The sequence below is a fragment of the Ctenocephalides felis genome, unplaced genomic scaffold (assembly GCF_003426905.1).
Source record: "Ctenocephalides felis isolate EL2017-DRISC unplaced genomic scaffold, ASM342690v1 CF-g0.4_SCAFFOLD_03570, whole genome shotgun sequence".
NCBI lineage: Eukaryota > Metazoa > Arthropoda > Insecta > Siphonaptera > Pulicidae > Ctenocephalides > Ctenocephalides felis.
Genome location: NW_020539724.1, coordinates 19,735,346 through 19,751,179, shown reverse-complemented (window position 1 = coordinate 19,751,179; position 15,834 = coordinate 19,735,346). Strand labels below are relative to the sequence as shown.

Sequence of the window (15,834 nt, the reverse complement as noted above, 5' to 3'; positions counted from 1 at the left end):
TACCTTCTTGTATTGAGTGGGCATAGATCTTCAGATCCATAAGTCCAGGGAGATCTCCTATCAATTGTTTGGACCTGAAAAATAAATTACATAAAAATTATTGTGATCACAACTTTAAATTGGTTTCTCAAATTTATCACGCTTTAATGCCTTAATAATAAAGATTACAGTAATTAATATGTTTACCTGTAATCCATGATCTTTGTCTGCACTGTACACAGCACTGTTTTTTCCAATCATCCCAATACATGGTGTGTTTGAAAACAGCTACAGCACAATGGATGAGTAACTCGTTCTTCTTCAGACATAATTTTTCAAAGTTTTTCCATGCAAATCACTACTGGCAATATAGTCTTCTTGAGCATCCACCCAATATATGCGTTCAGCTGATAAAAATAAAAAAATATATTAAACTGTGATGCATTAGTTATTCATAGTTATGCAATCTAAAGAGTCCACCACTTATCAATAATTTTAATATTATTGTTGATCAACTTAATATATGTATATTGTCATATATAGAAGTTTAATATATGTTGGCAGTAAATTAAATTAAATTCTCAAAACTGAGTTCCATTATATTTTACTTTTTATGGAACTGCAAATCCCAAATCCAAATAGACCACCATTGATAGATAATTTTAATATCATGTTGATCAAATTACAATATATATTGTCATATATAGAAGTTTAATACATGTTGGCAGCAAAATTAAATTTAATAAATTTCTCAAAACTGAGTTTCCATTATATTTTTACTTTTTATGGAACTGCAAATCCAAATCCAAATAGACCACCATTTGATAGATAATTTTAATATCATGTTGATCAAATTACAATATATATTGTCATTATAAAAGTTTAATATATGTTGGCAACAAAATTAAATTTAAAAAATTTTGTCAAAACTCCATTTCCATTATATTTTTTACTTTCTATTACACTGCACAATCACAAACAATAAAGAAACAATTAATGTTTCTAAATGTAAAAAACATTTTATTATTGTTTAACTATTAAGTAGTGTTATTTTAAAATATTTTTTGCATACCGATATGATCTACAGTGATGCCATTGGGCCAACTAACAAACAGGTGCAGTAAACACCGAGTTACTTCGCTTCCATCTAGATTTGCTCTTGAAATAGATGGGGAAATTGGCTCCCAATCAGTAAAAAGAGAACATATAGCCAGCCACTGATGTACAACAATACCTGAAATCATTAAACAAATAAATAAATAAAATAAATTTAATTTAGATAAGAAAAATTAAAACAATATATTATAACTTAAATACACAGTAGCAATTATAGTACAAAATTATAAAAATAAGCAATTAAAAATATAAAAGTATTCTACCTCTAGGTTTTGTAAGAACCTTTGAATCCAAAATAGTTCTCCGGAATCGTCCAAAAGCATTTGTATCAATTGTATCGCTTCAATCTTTTGTCTCATTCCATCAACAAGTTACAATAATCGAGATATCCAATCCAATGACATTCCTATGACATACATATGAAAGAATATAATAGAAATATGTTTATAAAAATACTTTATTTGAGTTATTTTTGAATATTTTACAAATACACACCTTCAACACTAGCTAAATCAGTCTCCACCAAAATCTCTCTCTCCTCAGTTCCGTTTCTCAAACACTGTCTTCCAATTGTATCATTGACAATATCAGCCCAATAAACACAATCATTTTTCATATCATACTCAATTGCTATAACATTCTTCAACCATCTACAGGAAAAACTTCTATTCCTGTCCTTGATATGGTGCCATTAGTTGGTGCAGATAAATCTATGCGAATTATTTCTCTCGTTGAGCCATAACTAAAAATTCTCTTGTTGGAGCAAATGGGACACGGTATTGTTGCTGGTTCATAGAGGTACTCATAACCGCCCAAACAGACATCTCCATAATCTTTTTATAACCTGTAAGAAGAAAAAAAGTGATATTATATGCAAATCAATCAATGTGAGATTTCTAATTTATTAAGAGTGCTAATTAATATTTTTTTAGTTTTTTACCTTTAGTCCTTTTATAAAATTGTCCAGGTCTGCAAGTGGCGGGAACAGCAAACGGATCCTCTGATAGTTCAGGTTTTTTATGGCAGTGGAACGGTTGGCTACTACGAGTAAAGCCTGAAACATGGTTTAGCAATTAATAGACATACAAACTTGCTGTAAGTGGAATTCTGTCTTAAGGCATTACGGCATCGTGTCTTAAGGCAAATTGCTGGAACTTCTGGAAAATCAATTATTTTGTTAAGACAAGCAGAAAGTTCTTTGAATCAATTAAATAGGACGCTTAGTTCTCTCAAAACTGCCATTTTTTGTACATTTAGCTCTGTATCTCCGAAATGGCTAGGCCCGCCTTTGCGAAAAACTAATAACCCCTTCTCCCAATCATTACTAATTGAATGTTTTTAGATCATTCAAATCGGATGCTCCGTTCTCTCAAAAACTCGATTTCTATTTTCTGCACTCTTTGCTCCTTATCTCCGTAACTGCTGGACCTGCCTTTGCCAAAAACTAATCAGCACATCTCCTTATCAATAGGAATCGAATGTTTTTTAAACCATTCAAATCGGTTGATCCGTACGCCCGAAAACGTGGGCGAAAATTTGTATCCATACATACATACATACACACACATCCATTTTTTCTGAAGTATGCCAAAATGTTCAGAAACCTTCAAAACGTCGAGAAATGTAAAAATTTTCAATTCCGATTTTCGGCCTATTACAATAACTTACTCTACGGGATGTTAAAAAGAAATATTTCTCAAATAATATAAATTAGTACCTGGAGAACATTCAAAATCGTGAGCTCCGCACTCGCAAACTTCTTTATTAACCGGTCTGGAGTAATCTTTGCCATTATAGCAATTAGCCCTTGGTATCCTTCGTTGATAAGTATCTTTGGATCCCATAGAACATGCCATTTCTGAAACACCAGAAAGACCTCCTGGAGCCCAAAATTTGTAATCTTCGGGCGTGCACATACGGTCGAAAGCGGCTGCCAAATCAACCTAAGAAGAAAGAGATAATATGAAATATATAATGTCAATTTCGTCATGTACGTTTTTATGTAAATATGATCAATCAAAGTATTATTTGACTAAGATTTTATTACCTTTATAATTTGCCATTGATGTAGACCAGGGCTTGAACCAAACATAGTGAAAACCGTAGTATTCTCCCCTGGTTCCGTCATCAAACCATAAATTCTCAAATCCTTTGAATGGAAATCGACACTCTTCCAAGTATCACCTTCATCAGTAGAATATAGAAGACGTTTCGTTTCGCCTCTCGTCTTAAAATACTTCACGGCGACTAAAACGCCACCGTGGTCACCGAAATTGAAGAAATAATAGTCTTTCAGAATTTGCTTCCAGTAAGGCCGCCATCTCGACTTAAAAATACACCAGGATGACCTTTTAAAGAGCGTCCGATAACACCAGCGGCGAGAATGATGCCGGTGCGGACTTGGAACTGAGTATTGTAACCTGCAATAGATAAAATAAAAATAGAAGCAAGTTAGTGCACTCTATAAAAAAAAAGTAATCTACAGAAAACCCTTGAAATAAAATCATACATATATATTGTAATTTGATTTCTTTATTACCGATCTAGTAACAGGATACAACTGACTGAATTTCTGAGTCAAATGCAATGAGCATCCCAGGTTGGTGTCGCATTTGATTGGATGTCCATCGTCATCTCGTCGCGGTGGAGAAATCGGTCGCCAAGTGGCACCATGATCGAAGGTTATCACACTGGATAAATGTTCTGGTGATATAACTGGTTGAGTTCTGCCTCTACTGGTGGCATTGTTATTGAATGTAGAAGTAGAAAGAACGCGGGACGCAATATAGACTCCAAGAAGACCCTCAACACGGTATAAGTCAGCAAATGATTCTTCTGCTATATCACTGGAAAATAAGACATAAATTAAAATTATATTACTTATTAATGATGATATAAGTACATATATCTTAATTGTAAAAAACAGTATATGATTGATCAATATTAAAGTTTTTTATATGTATCCTAAATGGACAACAAGAAAAATTTTAGCAAGACTTTAATGTCTTCATATCAATGAATTGTGTTATATCTATATACATACACATATAGAATAATATTTTTTGTAAAAAAAATTCTTCATATCCACCTATGACATGTGTTATAGCAATATACATACACATATAGACTAATATTTTTTGTAAAAAAACAAACTTTATACTATAATATGTTGTTCTTATAAAGAAATTTGTATATTTGTTTAATTATCTTACCTCAGCCAGGTGTCAGTCCACGTACTATTTGGAACATGGCACAAAATGCCTTCTAAGCTTAAACAAAATTAATTCTAGAGAAATCTTCATTGCTCTCAGAAACATAGAGATGAGCTACAGTGTCACCATGAACACCCACTACCATCAGTCTTCTATCTGTCACATCAGCCACATGGATGGCTAGAAAGCTCAATTCTGATGAAAAATGAGCTACTACAAAAGGGCTCTTCGATATGAAATCAGTAGTTCTAGATTGTTCTGGAAAAAAATAGTATTATGTTTAAGTTCCAAACATTGGTTTGAAATGATAGTTTATTAAATATTGTACCTTGTTGTTTTTCCTGGTGGCGAACATAAAGTCTCCTCTAACTAAGAAATCTTGGACATTGCCAATCAACACATTTGTCTGGGATAATGCGGTCACAGTAAGAACAGTACTTGTGTCCGTTGGTTCTGCTCTTTCAATATATAATAGCAAAGGCAAAGGAGAAGTCATTCTGAAATTATAAAAATGAACACTGAAAATGTATGCTTACTTCTTTGTGTTATCGTAAAAAATTTAAGTTTTTGAATATTTGAGTTAATTGTTTAGTGACCGTATATTTTAGAATAGTTATACTGCTAAGAACTTTAAGAGTAAGCACTATATTAGTAGGTCTAACCTTTTTCCATATAGAAAAATAAATATGTAAATACTAAATTTAGCAGTAAAGTATAGTTTCAGCAATGTGATTAAAATATTTCATAAATGGTTCAGAATTAACATCATAAAATGGTATGTGAAGTATTTGAAAGATACTCGTTTTTGTATTCAAATATTTACAATATAATTATGATAACGAAACAATATCCAAAATAAAATTTTGACACATAAGAAAGCAACAAAATTAAGAGACTTATGCTGTTGACAAAGTTGATATTATTTGATTTATAAAAAATCTTAAAACATAAAAATATTATTTATATTTTTTGTGCCAATAAGTTTCTGAAATTTATATTTACTGCAATAAAATGTTAAAATATAGTTGAGAGAAACATAGCAAATTGTTTGAAAAAATGATACATTCTATATAAAATATTACTGAAAAAAAAAAAACAGAAAAATGTTGAGAAAATGCTACGTTCTAGAAACAAAAATATAAAAACTTATAAACTTATTACCTGGATCCACCTGAATAATTTGATGCATCAGATGAAGAACCTGAAGACCATGCAAATGACTTCACATACTTCTGTAGGGGTGTAAATGTTTCTCCAAAATTTCTCGTTATGTACAACTAAAAATATAAAAAACATTTTTAATAAATATTCTCATTCTAATGATAAATATTTAAAATACATTTTTATTAATGCTGTACAATATGTAACGTACCCTATTATCATTAACTAATTATAAGTCATATCATTAAATTTTGTTAATGATTTTATTCGATAAAAATTGTAAAAATAAATATTTTTCAGTAAGCTGGATTAAAATACACAAAATTCAAAACATTTTATAAAATCTTACTGCAGGTAATATAAGCAATTGATTATCAATTTTACAGACAAACAAACAGCAAAGAAGATCTTGATTGGTTTCGAAAAACGTTTATCAAAACATAGTGCATTTGTATAAATATTGTATCGAATTTTATCATTTATATCTATTATAATTGTATCTATAAAATCTTACCGTTTTCTGTTCATCAACTTCGTCGTGCACCAAAAATGTTTCCGGGTCTTCGGGATGGAAATACAAATCGGAAGGTGTAAATGGGATGTCCCGCCTGATGAAAGTTCCAGCCATGTCCCTCGTCACAAACAACACCTTGTAGTAGAGATCACGGAAAACGAACTAAAAAAAAATAAATTAATATCAAACTAACATTTAGAATAATATATTATTAAACAAGTAAGTTTAAATCAAGATCTGGGTTTGACAAATCTAGGTAGGATTATAGCAAGCTAGATTATAATATACGACAAAAGGATGCTCCAGATTGGCAAATTTCGAAAAAGTTTTGAAAATTTCGAAACACATCAAGTGTCGAATCGTATAAAGAATTATTTCTATATTAACTTTGTTTAATTTGATGAACGGAATGTAAAATATTTTAATATATATGTCTGTGTATGTGAGTGTTTGTATATACATATAACACATATCCCTATAATGTAAATATAAATCGATATTGTAAACAGTCGTCATTTTTTCGCAAATTAACATATGAGCAGTGTATGACCGTTATTTACATATACTCTAAGTAAAATGTCTCAACTATATCATAAAACATATCACAAATAAGACATTTCACATTACAAATTATTTATCAAATAGAATATAGATTTTTAAAAATTACTTTTAAACTCTTAATGTGCTTTTCTGCAATAATAAGCTGCTAATTTTGGCACATATTTAAAAATTGAAAGTAAGGATATAAATTTATGAGTTTACAGTATTTCATAAACTCAAATAAATAAAATACATTGTTGATCGTCGAAAAATTGAATTAATATATTACCTTATAATTTACTTTTCAATGATTCAAGCATAAAATAATACTTTTCAAAAAATTTCAAAATCCTATTTAATTTTTCATATAGATATATTAATACGGTGATTTCCAATCTGTGGAGAAAATGCTCTTGCAAAGGGGGTAAGCTGATTCCAAAATACTATTTTTGAAAATAAAGCAGAAATATTGAAGTGATATGAAAAAAAAATATTATTTTTAGGTATATTTAATATTGTGTATTAATTAGCAGTCTGATAAATGACTAAAATAGAATAATAATAGGAAGAATAATATCAATTAAGTATTTGTGAAATTAGATTGTGAAAAAAATTAAAAAAACGCAACAATTTTTTGTAAAAGAACAGGGGTTCTACTGGAAAGTTGCAAACCATTGTATTAATTCCAAGAATAAACACATAATTTTTTATTTTTTAACGTCTTGTTATTTAGCTTGTTAGTATAAAATAATATATTTATTTCATTATAATTTTCACATTTATATTTTTCATTGCAATCTGTAACATTTAGATCTTTCTGAATTTTTTTCTCAAGATGAAACATTTCTGCAAATATTTATATTAAGAACCAAGTCTATCCAACTATTGATTAACTGTATATAAAGATCCACATATTAGTTATTAAAAAACCATAAATTCAGATTGTAAAACGCATCTGCATTGTGTATCTTAAAAAATCTGTCAGTATAATTTAAACAATTATATTTCTAAAAGTGAGGGAAAAACAAAATGACAAACCATCAATTACATAGAACTAGTAGTAGATATGCGTAGATCTAAAACTATTATAATTTAATAAATATACGTTTAACTCATTAAAAAGAATATTAAATTTTAATAATAATGTTTTGAAATAAATAAGGAAATGTGCTATGATGCAATAATGATTCTAGTAATAAATATATGTAATGTCGAACAAAATATCTATAGCTTAATAATTTTTTCATACATAATATTTAATGTTTTTATAAAGTAACTAACGTACTCTGAATTGTTAGAACAAACAATGCACATGTATAACTGTACATTTCACATAAACCTACATTTTTACTTGAATATTTTGTATTAAGTAAATTAAACCTAAATGAATTCCGACGCCAAAGTCGTTACAGAGTGTTTGTTACATTTGTCATACGTGACAAAAATATAATTATTGTTATCTATTCTAATGTTACAGGTTTAAAATATAAAAGTTATTTTTATTTTACATTTGTGTAACAGTTCTAATATTATTAATAATAGTCATTATAGTAAGTTCATCTCGGAATTTGAGATACCCAGCTGTAAGTCTGTAAATACTTGTATTTTGCACCCTAAAAGTTGTCTCAAATCCTACATATGTTGCGTAAACCCTTCTATATAGATTTTGAGACAACTTTTAGGGCGCAAAATACAAGTATTTACAGACTTACAGCTGGGTATCTCGAATTCCGAGATTCTTACCTAAATTCAGCTTAAATGACTGGACTATAAACAATTTGTATATATTAATTAATAATAATTAACTTTACATTATCAAGAGGCTATATAAAAGAATCAGAATTAAAGATTTCATTATAATGAAATCGACGACTGTTATTTCTGTGTGGTAAATATCAATGGAATAAATTTAGGCAATAGAAACATATGGTCATAAAATACGATACCCCAAAGGTAATGGGGTCTACTTACGACCACGACCCCTATCCATGCTAATGGTGAACAACCTAGAACCATCAGCATCTTCTGCCTACCATGTTGTCATGGATTTCGAGACCAGAGATAAAAAACTGATGTATTTGATGTAATGGATTTGAATTCATTGCCAGTACTCTCATTTAGAACGGTTTTTGGAAAGACTTGGAGATGTTGTCAAATAGCAGGAAAAAGAATGCACCAAGATATCAGGACTTGGGAAAAGCCATATCAAGGATGATAAGACTTTCTTCCACATGATGCCTGACAATTGTTGGAGACATCCACTATTGTATATTTATTTTTTACCTGATTTTTTCTAAATCCCAATATTTTCAAAAAAAATACGATTTTATCTCGTAACTAAAAATACACGTAATGTTCGGTGGGAGACGGGGGTAAGTTTGAAAATCACCATGTATCGCCAAGGGGATTGGAGAGGGTCAAAAAATTCTTAAAAACTCGATCATGTGATTAATGGACGCACCCTTACGACGAAATCAATCAGGCCTTTTTTAGACATGAAAATTATATAAAAGAACCTTTGAAAGCAACATATAAAATATCTAATTATTATCTAATAAGTAATATTACATTGACAAATTTCACACAGTTAATTCCAAGAAAAATTCGTTCCCAAAATATTTTTATCTAATGTTATATTATTACTAAACTATTTATTGCTAAACTGATAAATACGCAATAGTTTATGCACAGATTTATCTCTATAGAAAAACAAACACAACGCCTGTTCAATTTATCAATATCATTCTAAGAAGGCAAAAGGACTTTGTATCCTATATATAATAATCCAAATAAACAAATTATATCTGCACGATAAGGCAAAGCCATTAAGAGAAAGAATTAACTGATGTTTGAATCATATGGTCAGATAATGGGAACAAATATAAGCAAATATGGACAAGAGACATTTGACTACTAAAAGATTAATGCAGAAGTTCCCAAGCTGTGGAGCGCGCCCAAAATTTCTGAAATGATATTGAGAAATAAAAAGAAAAATTATTAGTTTTTATGCATATTGTTAAATAGTATTGCATATTAATTTGGTGTATTTATAGAATTTAATTGTTGAAAAAATAAGGGATGCTCAACTTTTTTTTATTAGAGCAGGGGGCAAAAAAGGTTGCAAACCACTGATAAAATGGGTCGAAAAATGTGATATGAATTACAATTTAATAATACATAATTATTCAATATTCATATTCAATTTCCAACTAATATGCTTTATTATTTATAAGATAAAAACATTTATAGATTAAGAAACAGAATATGACCAAAGCGTCTTGAGCTCTTACTCTTAAAAAGACCTTAAATGCTAAATTCACAATTAGCAATTTTAATATTGCTTAATTTTATTGGAGTAATGAGTGGAAAGAAAATTTTTGAAAACATATTGCTGCCTATATTATCAAGTAAAAACTGATGTTATAAAGTAAAAAACTCTACGGCTTGACATCAGACTACCGAATTAAGTGTCGAATCTGGAACTTATGAATGAAAGGTCATAGTTTTAACCGCTAGGCCAGGGATAATCCATATTCCATAATTATTAATAATAAAAAAATATGTTTGAAACATTTTAAAACGCATTCTAAAGGATTTTAACTACATGAAGTGCTCAAGTATTTCATTGTGTAGTATAGTGTTCTATATAATTTTTATTATGAAACCACAAATACTTCTTTGTTGTCACTTATTTTTTGAAGCATATGCCTCCTCAATTTCTATATGATTCATAGATTAAAAAAATTAAAGAAAATTCACACACTTTTCAACAGGCAACAATAATAGAACTTTCTGAAGATTTATCAAGTTAAAGAAATTCTCTAAAGAGCTTCTTAAGAAATCGTTTCATAGAGTAATAAAGCATTTTCTACAGTTTATCGAGTATTTGTGTATGAAATGTAACAAATAGAAAAAAGCGAGATGCATTATTAACTTCCCGAAGGAGAAGTTTATGTTTTCATCAAAAAATCCGAATCGCTAATTTTATGTTTTCTCGACGTTTCGAGCCATTCTGAATCGAATGAGACCAAATTTGGAAAAAGTATGTGTGTGTGGTGTGGTGTGTGTGTGTGTTGTGTGTGTGTGTGTGTGTGTGTGTGTGAACAGATTTTTTGCCGTAAATCGACGTTTTCTCCAAAACGGTTGGACCGATTTCAAACATTTAAAAGCCATTTGATGTATCTCGATGAGGACTATCGTCTCTGAGTTTTGTGCGTCGATCGGCCGAGCCGTTTCTTTGTCTTTGTAAATTGCAGAAAAGTGAAAAAATTTTCGTCCACGTTTTAGCCCGCAATTCTGAATCGATTCTGAAAATTCAAAAACCGTTCGATAGATTTGGTTGGGAATCGTGCTGGTTAGTTTTTGGTATAGATCGGCCGGGCCGTTTTCTTGTAATAAAGTTTTTAAAAAAAAAATTTTGACGATTTTTATGATCATTTTTTTGACGAAAGATACCATAGTTTTCTAGGTCATACTAAAATATTACGGCCCTAATACAAATGGTTCAGCTTTAAAAATTCGTCAAAGTTTGCAAAAATCAGTATGGTCTTTTTGGCATTTGTCAAAATTAGACTTTTGATCGACGTTTTCTCAAAAACGCCTGAACCGATTTTAGAAATTTAAAAGCCATTTGATGTATTTCGGTGAGGACTATCGTTTGTCAGTTTTGTGCAACGATCTGCCAAGCCGTTTCTTCGTAATTTGAAAAAAAGTGTTGAACTTTTCGTCCACATTTAAGCTCATCCTACCGAACCGATTTTAAAAAATCAAAAACTGTTCGAAAGATATTAGTTGGGAATGATGCTGATTAATTTTAGGTGAAAATCTACCGAGCCGTTTTCTTGTAATTAACTGTTGAAAAAAAGTGTTAAATTTTCGTCCACATTTAAGCTCATCCTACCGAACCGATTTCAAAAAATCAAAAAAACTGTTCGAAAGATATCATTTGGGAATGATGCTGATTAATTTTAGGTGAAAATCTACCGAGCCGTTTTCTTGTAATTAACTGTTGAAAAAAAGTGTTAAATTTTCGTCCACATTTAAGCTCATCCTACCGAACCGATTTTAAAAAATCAAAAACTGTTCGAAAGATATCATTTGGGAATGATGCTGATTAATTTTAGGTGAAAATCTACCGATCCGTTTTTCTTGTAATTAAATGTTGAAAAAAAGTGTTAAATTTTCGTCCACATTTAAGCTCATCCTACCGAACCGATTTTGAAAAATCAAAAACTGTTCGAAAGATATCATTTGGGAATGATGCTGATTAATTTTAGGTGAAAATCTACCGAGCCGTTTTCTTGTAATTAACTGTTGAAAAAAAGTGTTAAATTTTCGTCCACATTTAAGCTCATCCTACCGAACCGATTTTGAAAAAATCAAAAACTGTTCGAAAGATATCATTTGGGAATGATGCTGATTAATTTTAGGTGAAAATCTACCGAGCCGTTTTCTTGTAATTAACTGTTGAAAAAAAGTGTTAAATTTTCGTCCACATTTAAGCTCATCCTACCGAACCGATTTTGAAAAATCAAAAACTGTTCGAAAGATATCATTTGGGAATGATGCTGATTAATTTTAGGTGAAAATCTACCGAGCCGTTTTCTTGTAATTAACTGTTGAAAAAAAGTGTTAAATTTTCGTCCACATTTAAGCTCATCCTACCGAACCGATTTTGAAAAATCAAAACTGTTCGAAAGATATCATTTGGGAATGATGCTGATTAATTTTAGGTGAAAATCTACCGAGCCGTTTTCTTGTAATTAAATGTTGAAAAAAAGTGTTAAATTTTCGTCCACATTTAAGCTCATCCTACCGAACCGATTTTGAAAAATCAAAAACTGTTCGAAAGATATCATTTGGGAATGATGCTGATTAATTTTAGGTGAAAATCTACCGAGCCGTTTTCTTGTAATTAACTGTTGAAAAAAAGTGTTAAATTTTCGTCCACATTTAAGCTCATCCTACCGAACCGATTTCAAAAAATCAAAAACTGTTCGAAAGATATCATTTGGGAATGATGCTGATTAATTTTAGGTGAAAATTTACCGAGCCGTTTTCTTGTAATTAAATGTTGAAAAAAAGTGTTAAATTTTCGTCCACATTTCAGCTCATCCTACCGAACCGATTTTGAAAAATCAAAAACTGTTCGAAAGATATTAGATGGGAATGGTACTGATTAATTTTAGGTGAAAATCTACCGAGCCGTTTTCTTGTAATTAACTGTTAAAAAAAATTTAAGCCGTTTTTCATGGAACTTTTTTTGGCGATATACATCATGGTCTTACAGAACTTACTGTAATATTACGGCATTACGACAAGTAGTTTAATTTTAAAAATTCGTCAAACTTTGCTAAAATTATTATCGTTTTTTTTTTTAAGTAGGATTGATGAAGTATATTATTTACACATTTTTTTGATCAAGTCGATTATTTACACATTTCGGGAAGTTCATGTAATTTGCCTCAAGGCTAAATACCAAACCAACTAGTTTAAGTATTTTTGTTAAGCTTCAAGTTTTCATACAAAACTTTATCCCAGACTAATCTAGAATTAAATGTATTAAATTCTATTTAAAAAGCAACAGATTATGCCTATCGAATAGATTGAATCGTCTACAATAAAAACCAAATTTTTCATGCATATTGATAAAAATAATCACATATATAAAGAGATTAGACAAGGCAAATATTACGACTTTTGTGTTTCGAAAATCCAATAATAAATTTGCAAATCGAAACACAATAAATAATGATAAGAGGTCTTAACTTATGTACTAAGTAAGTGCAGTAACAAAAATATAATAATAAAAACATTATTATTAATTACTAATAGTAAACAGTAATAAATAATAATCAATTATGAAAGTTTATCTTAGAAACAAATTTTAAAATATTCGTATTATAGAGCTGCTGAATGAAAAATTCAGGTTTTAATTCAGGACACTTATTAGGTTTCTTATTTGAAGATGATTGCTGATAAAATTAGATTTTTTTAGATCAAAATCGTGATAGCTTAAAATTTTAGGCAACCCAAATTATATAAAAATTGAGCTTGCATGACTAACTTTATAATGAAAGTTTTTAATTCCTACAAAATTTCCATCATCAAAATTAAGAATGTTTAATATAAAGTAACTCAATTTTTCGTCTTCTTACCTACTCTACAATGTGAGTTAATTATTTTTTAAAAAAAACGCTATTTTCTGCAAATTTCAAAAATACTTTGTTGATGCTACTTTTATATAATTTTGTTCATAAACAAAAATTCTGATGTAATCCATATCAAAGTGTAATAATATAATAATACTGTATTGAAGAAAAAAATATAGTGAATAATATAATATTATTATTATAATATTGTTGTATTTTGTAGTAATGATTCTTTGAAAGGTGGAATTATTAATATATCAGCAAAAGTTTCATAGAATATTTTGAAAATATTACGAAATATATTCCATAAAAATTCATAATATTTAAATAAAAATAAGTTATGCTTGAAATGTAAATTTACATTACTCATCCATGTGATTTTTATGCATTAGCCCAAAATTTTAAAAAGGCTCCATGTTATGAAGATTTTGTTATAAAATACAAAAATACATATAAATAAGTATGGAACTTGAAAAATTATTATTTTCCCAAAAGAGTTCCAATAAGTTGCTGGAAAACTTATGGCAACGAATATCCACCAAACAGATTAATACTCCAAAAATATTTGTCCAAAAGTATCCAAAAATTGGATATCATCGAATTTATCCATGAATTTTAGTCATATAAATTGTAGAATTTTAATATATCATTATTACTATTAGTTTTTATTACTAATATGATTTTTTTTTACTCACATATGCATTGAATTTAGGATGTGTGTAATATTTGTCCATCGAAGCAATCGATCCGTTGACCAAAGCAAACATTGAAGTTTTATTGACGAAAGTGTCGCCATAGTCATAAGAAATATAAACCGATGAGGAAGGAGGTACCAATTTTGACTGGTTGCCACCAAGTTTCTCTTGAATTTTGGACGCCGTTGAATCCCGAGACAAGCAAATTATCACATCACTCGACTCGCCGACCCAGTGGACCATCATTTGCTGGTGCGAATCATTCAGGGCATTGATCTAAAAAAGATAAAGATTAATAAAATAAGTACAAGTAATAAATAAATATTTATAGTATTTCACCATTCCATGTGGTAAAATATCAGCTCTTTTTATCTTTATATAAACAGTGTTTGCAATAATTACTGCAGTTATATTATCATACCAATATGTACGTTATATATTAAAAAAGATCCTATATTATTTATATAGCTATATCGGTCTATAGTTATTTTTTAAATAATAAACAAAAGTAACTTAGCACATTCATTAAATGAAATCCTATTCTATTTATTATTCTTTTATTAATAATAAATATTGTTTCAGGCTATCAGGCGCCAATAGCAGGTAACCAAGAAAGGATTTTTTCATTCTAATTGTGATATTTATTTATTTATATTTCTAGTCATATTTTCAACAGCAGAGTCCCGAAAGGCTATTTTCATTTGAAAGTGTCAACAGTTACTACTACTGCTTGATATCAAGTTGTCCAAAGCGGAAATGAACCTATAAACTTGTATTTGCAAAACCAAGGTTCCTATTCTGAACCAAGGTTCCATTTTGATTGTGATATTTATTTATTTATATTTCTAGTCATATATTTAACAGCAAAGTCCTAAAAAGCTATTTTTATGTGAAAGTGTTAACAGCTATTACTACTGCTTGATATCAAGTTGTCTGAAGCCTAATTGAACCTATAAACTTGTATTTGCAAAACCAAGGTTCTTATTCTGAACCAAGGTTCCATTTTGATTGTGATATTTATTTATTTATATTTCTAGTCATATTTTCAACAGCAAAGCCCCGAAAAGCTATTTTCATTTGAAAGTGTCAACATTTACTACTACTGCTTGATATCAAGTTGTCCAAAGCCTAATTGAACCTATAAACTTGTATTTGCAAAACCAAGGTTCCTATTCTGAACCAAGGTTCCATATTTTGATTGTGATATTTATTTACTTATATTTCTGGTCATATTTTTAACAGCAAAGCACCAAAAAGCTAATTTCATTTGAAAGTGTCAACGGTTACTACTACTTCTTGATAGCAAGTTGTCCGAGGTGGAAATTAACTTGTAGTTGCAAAGCCAAGGTGAGCAATTATCACTGAGCAATGGATGGGACAAGCCTTCAGACAATTCGAATATAATATTTTAAATTTTTGTATAATTTGAATGCAAATTAGTTAGCTTTCGCTGATTTCGAATAATA

At 29.5% G+C, this 15,834-nt stretch overlaps 2 protein-coding genes across 2 annotated transcripts in view; both read right to left on the bottom strand.

Annotated features, from left to right (window-relative positions):
- LOC113383543 (sortilin-related receptor-like) overlaps window positions 1-14,638 on the bottom strand; it is a 38,230-nt gene extending 23,592 nt beyond the window's left edge. Inside the window, 16 exon segments of the mRNA XM_026621802.1 lie at window positions 4-74; window positions 307-386; window positions 1,052-1,213; window positions 1,591-1,771; window positions 1,839-1,939; window positions 2,036-2,149; window positions 2,813-3,038; window positions 3,143-3,342; window positions 3,399-3,515; window positions 3,661-3,941; window positions 4,308-4,364; window positions 4,525-4,565; window positions 4,636-4,804; window positions 5,469-5,584; window positions 5,983-6,144; window positions 14,369-14,638. Of these exon segments, the coding sequence (XP_026477587.1) occupies window positions 4-74; window positions 307-386; window positions 1,052-1,213; window positions 1,591-1,771; window positions 1,839-1,939; window positions 2,036-2,149; window positions 2,813-3,038; window positions 3,143-3,342; window positions 3,399-3,515; window positions 3,661-3,941; window positions 4,308-4,364; window positions 4,525-4,565; window positions 4,636-4,804; window positions 5,469-5,584; window positions 5,983-6,144; window positions 14,369-14,614 (2,324 nt within the window). The 5' untranslated portion in view covers window positions 14,615-14,638.
- A 1,006-nt stretch (window positions 14,639-15,644) lies between these two features.
- LOC113383542 (sortilin-related receptor-like) overlaps window positions 15,645-15,834 on the bottom strand; it is a 37,021-nt gene continuing 36,831 nt past the window's right edge. The window contains exon 12 of the mRNA XM_026621801.1: window positions 15,645-15,751. Coding sequence (XP_026477586.1) covers window positions 15,645-15,751 — 107 coding nt within the window. The remainder of the gene's footprint in view (window positions 15,752-15,834) is intronic.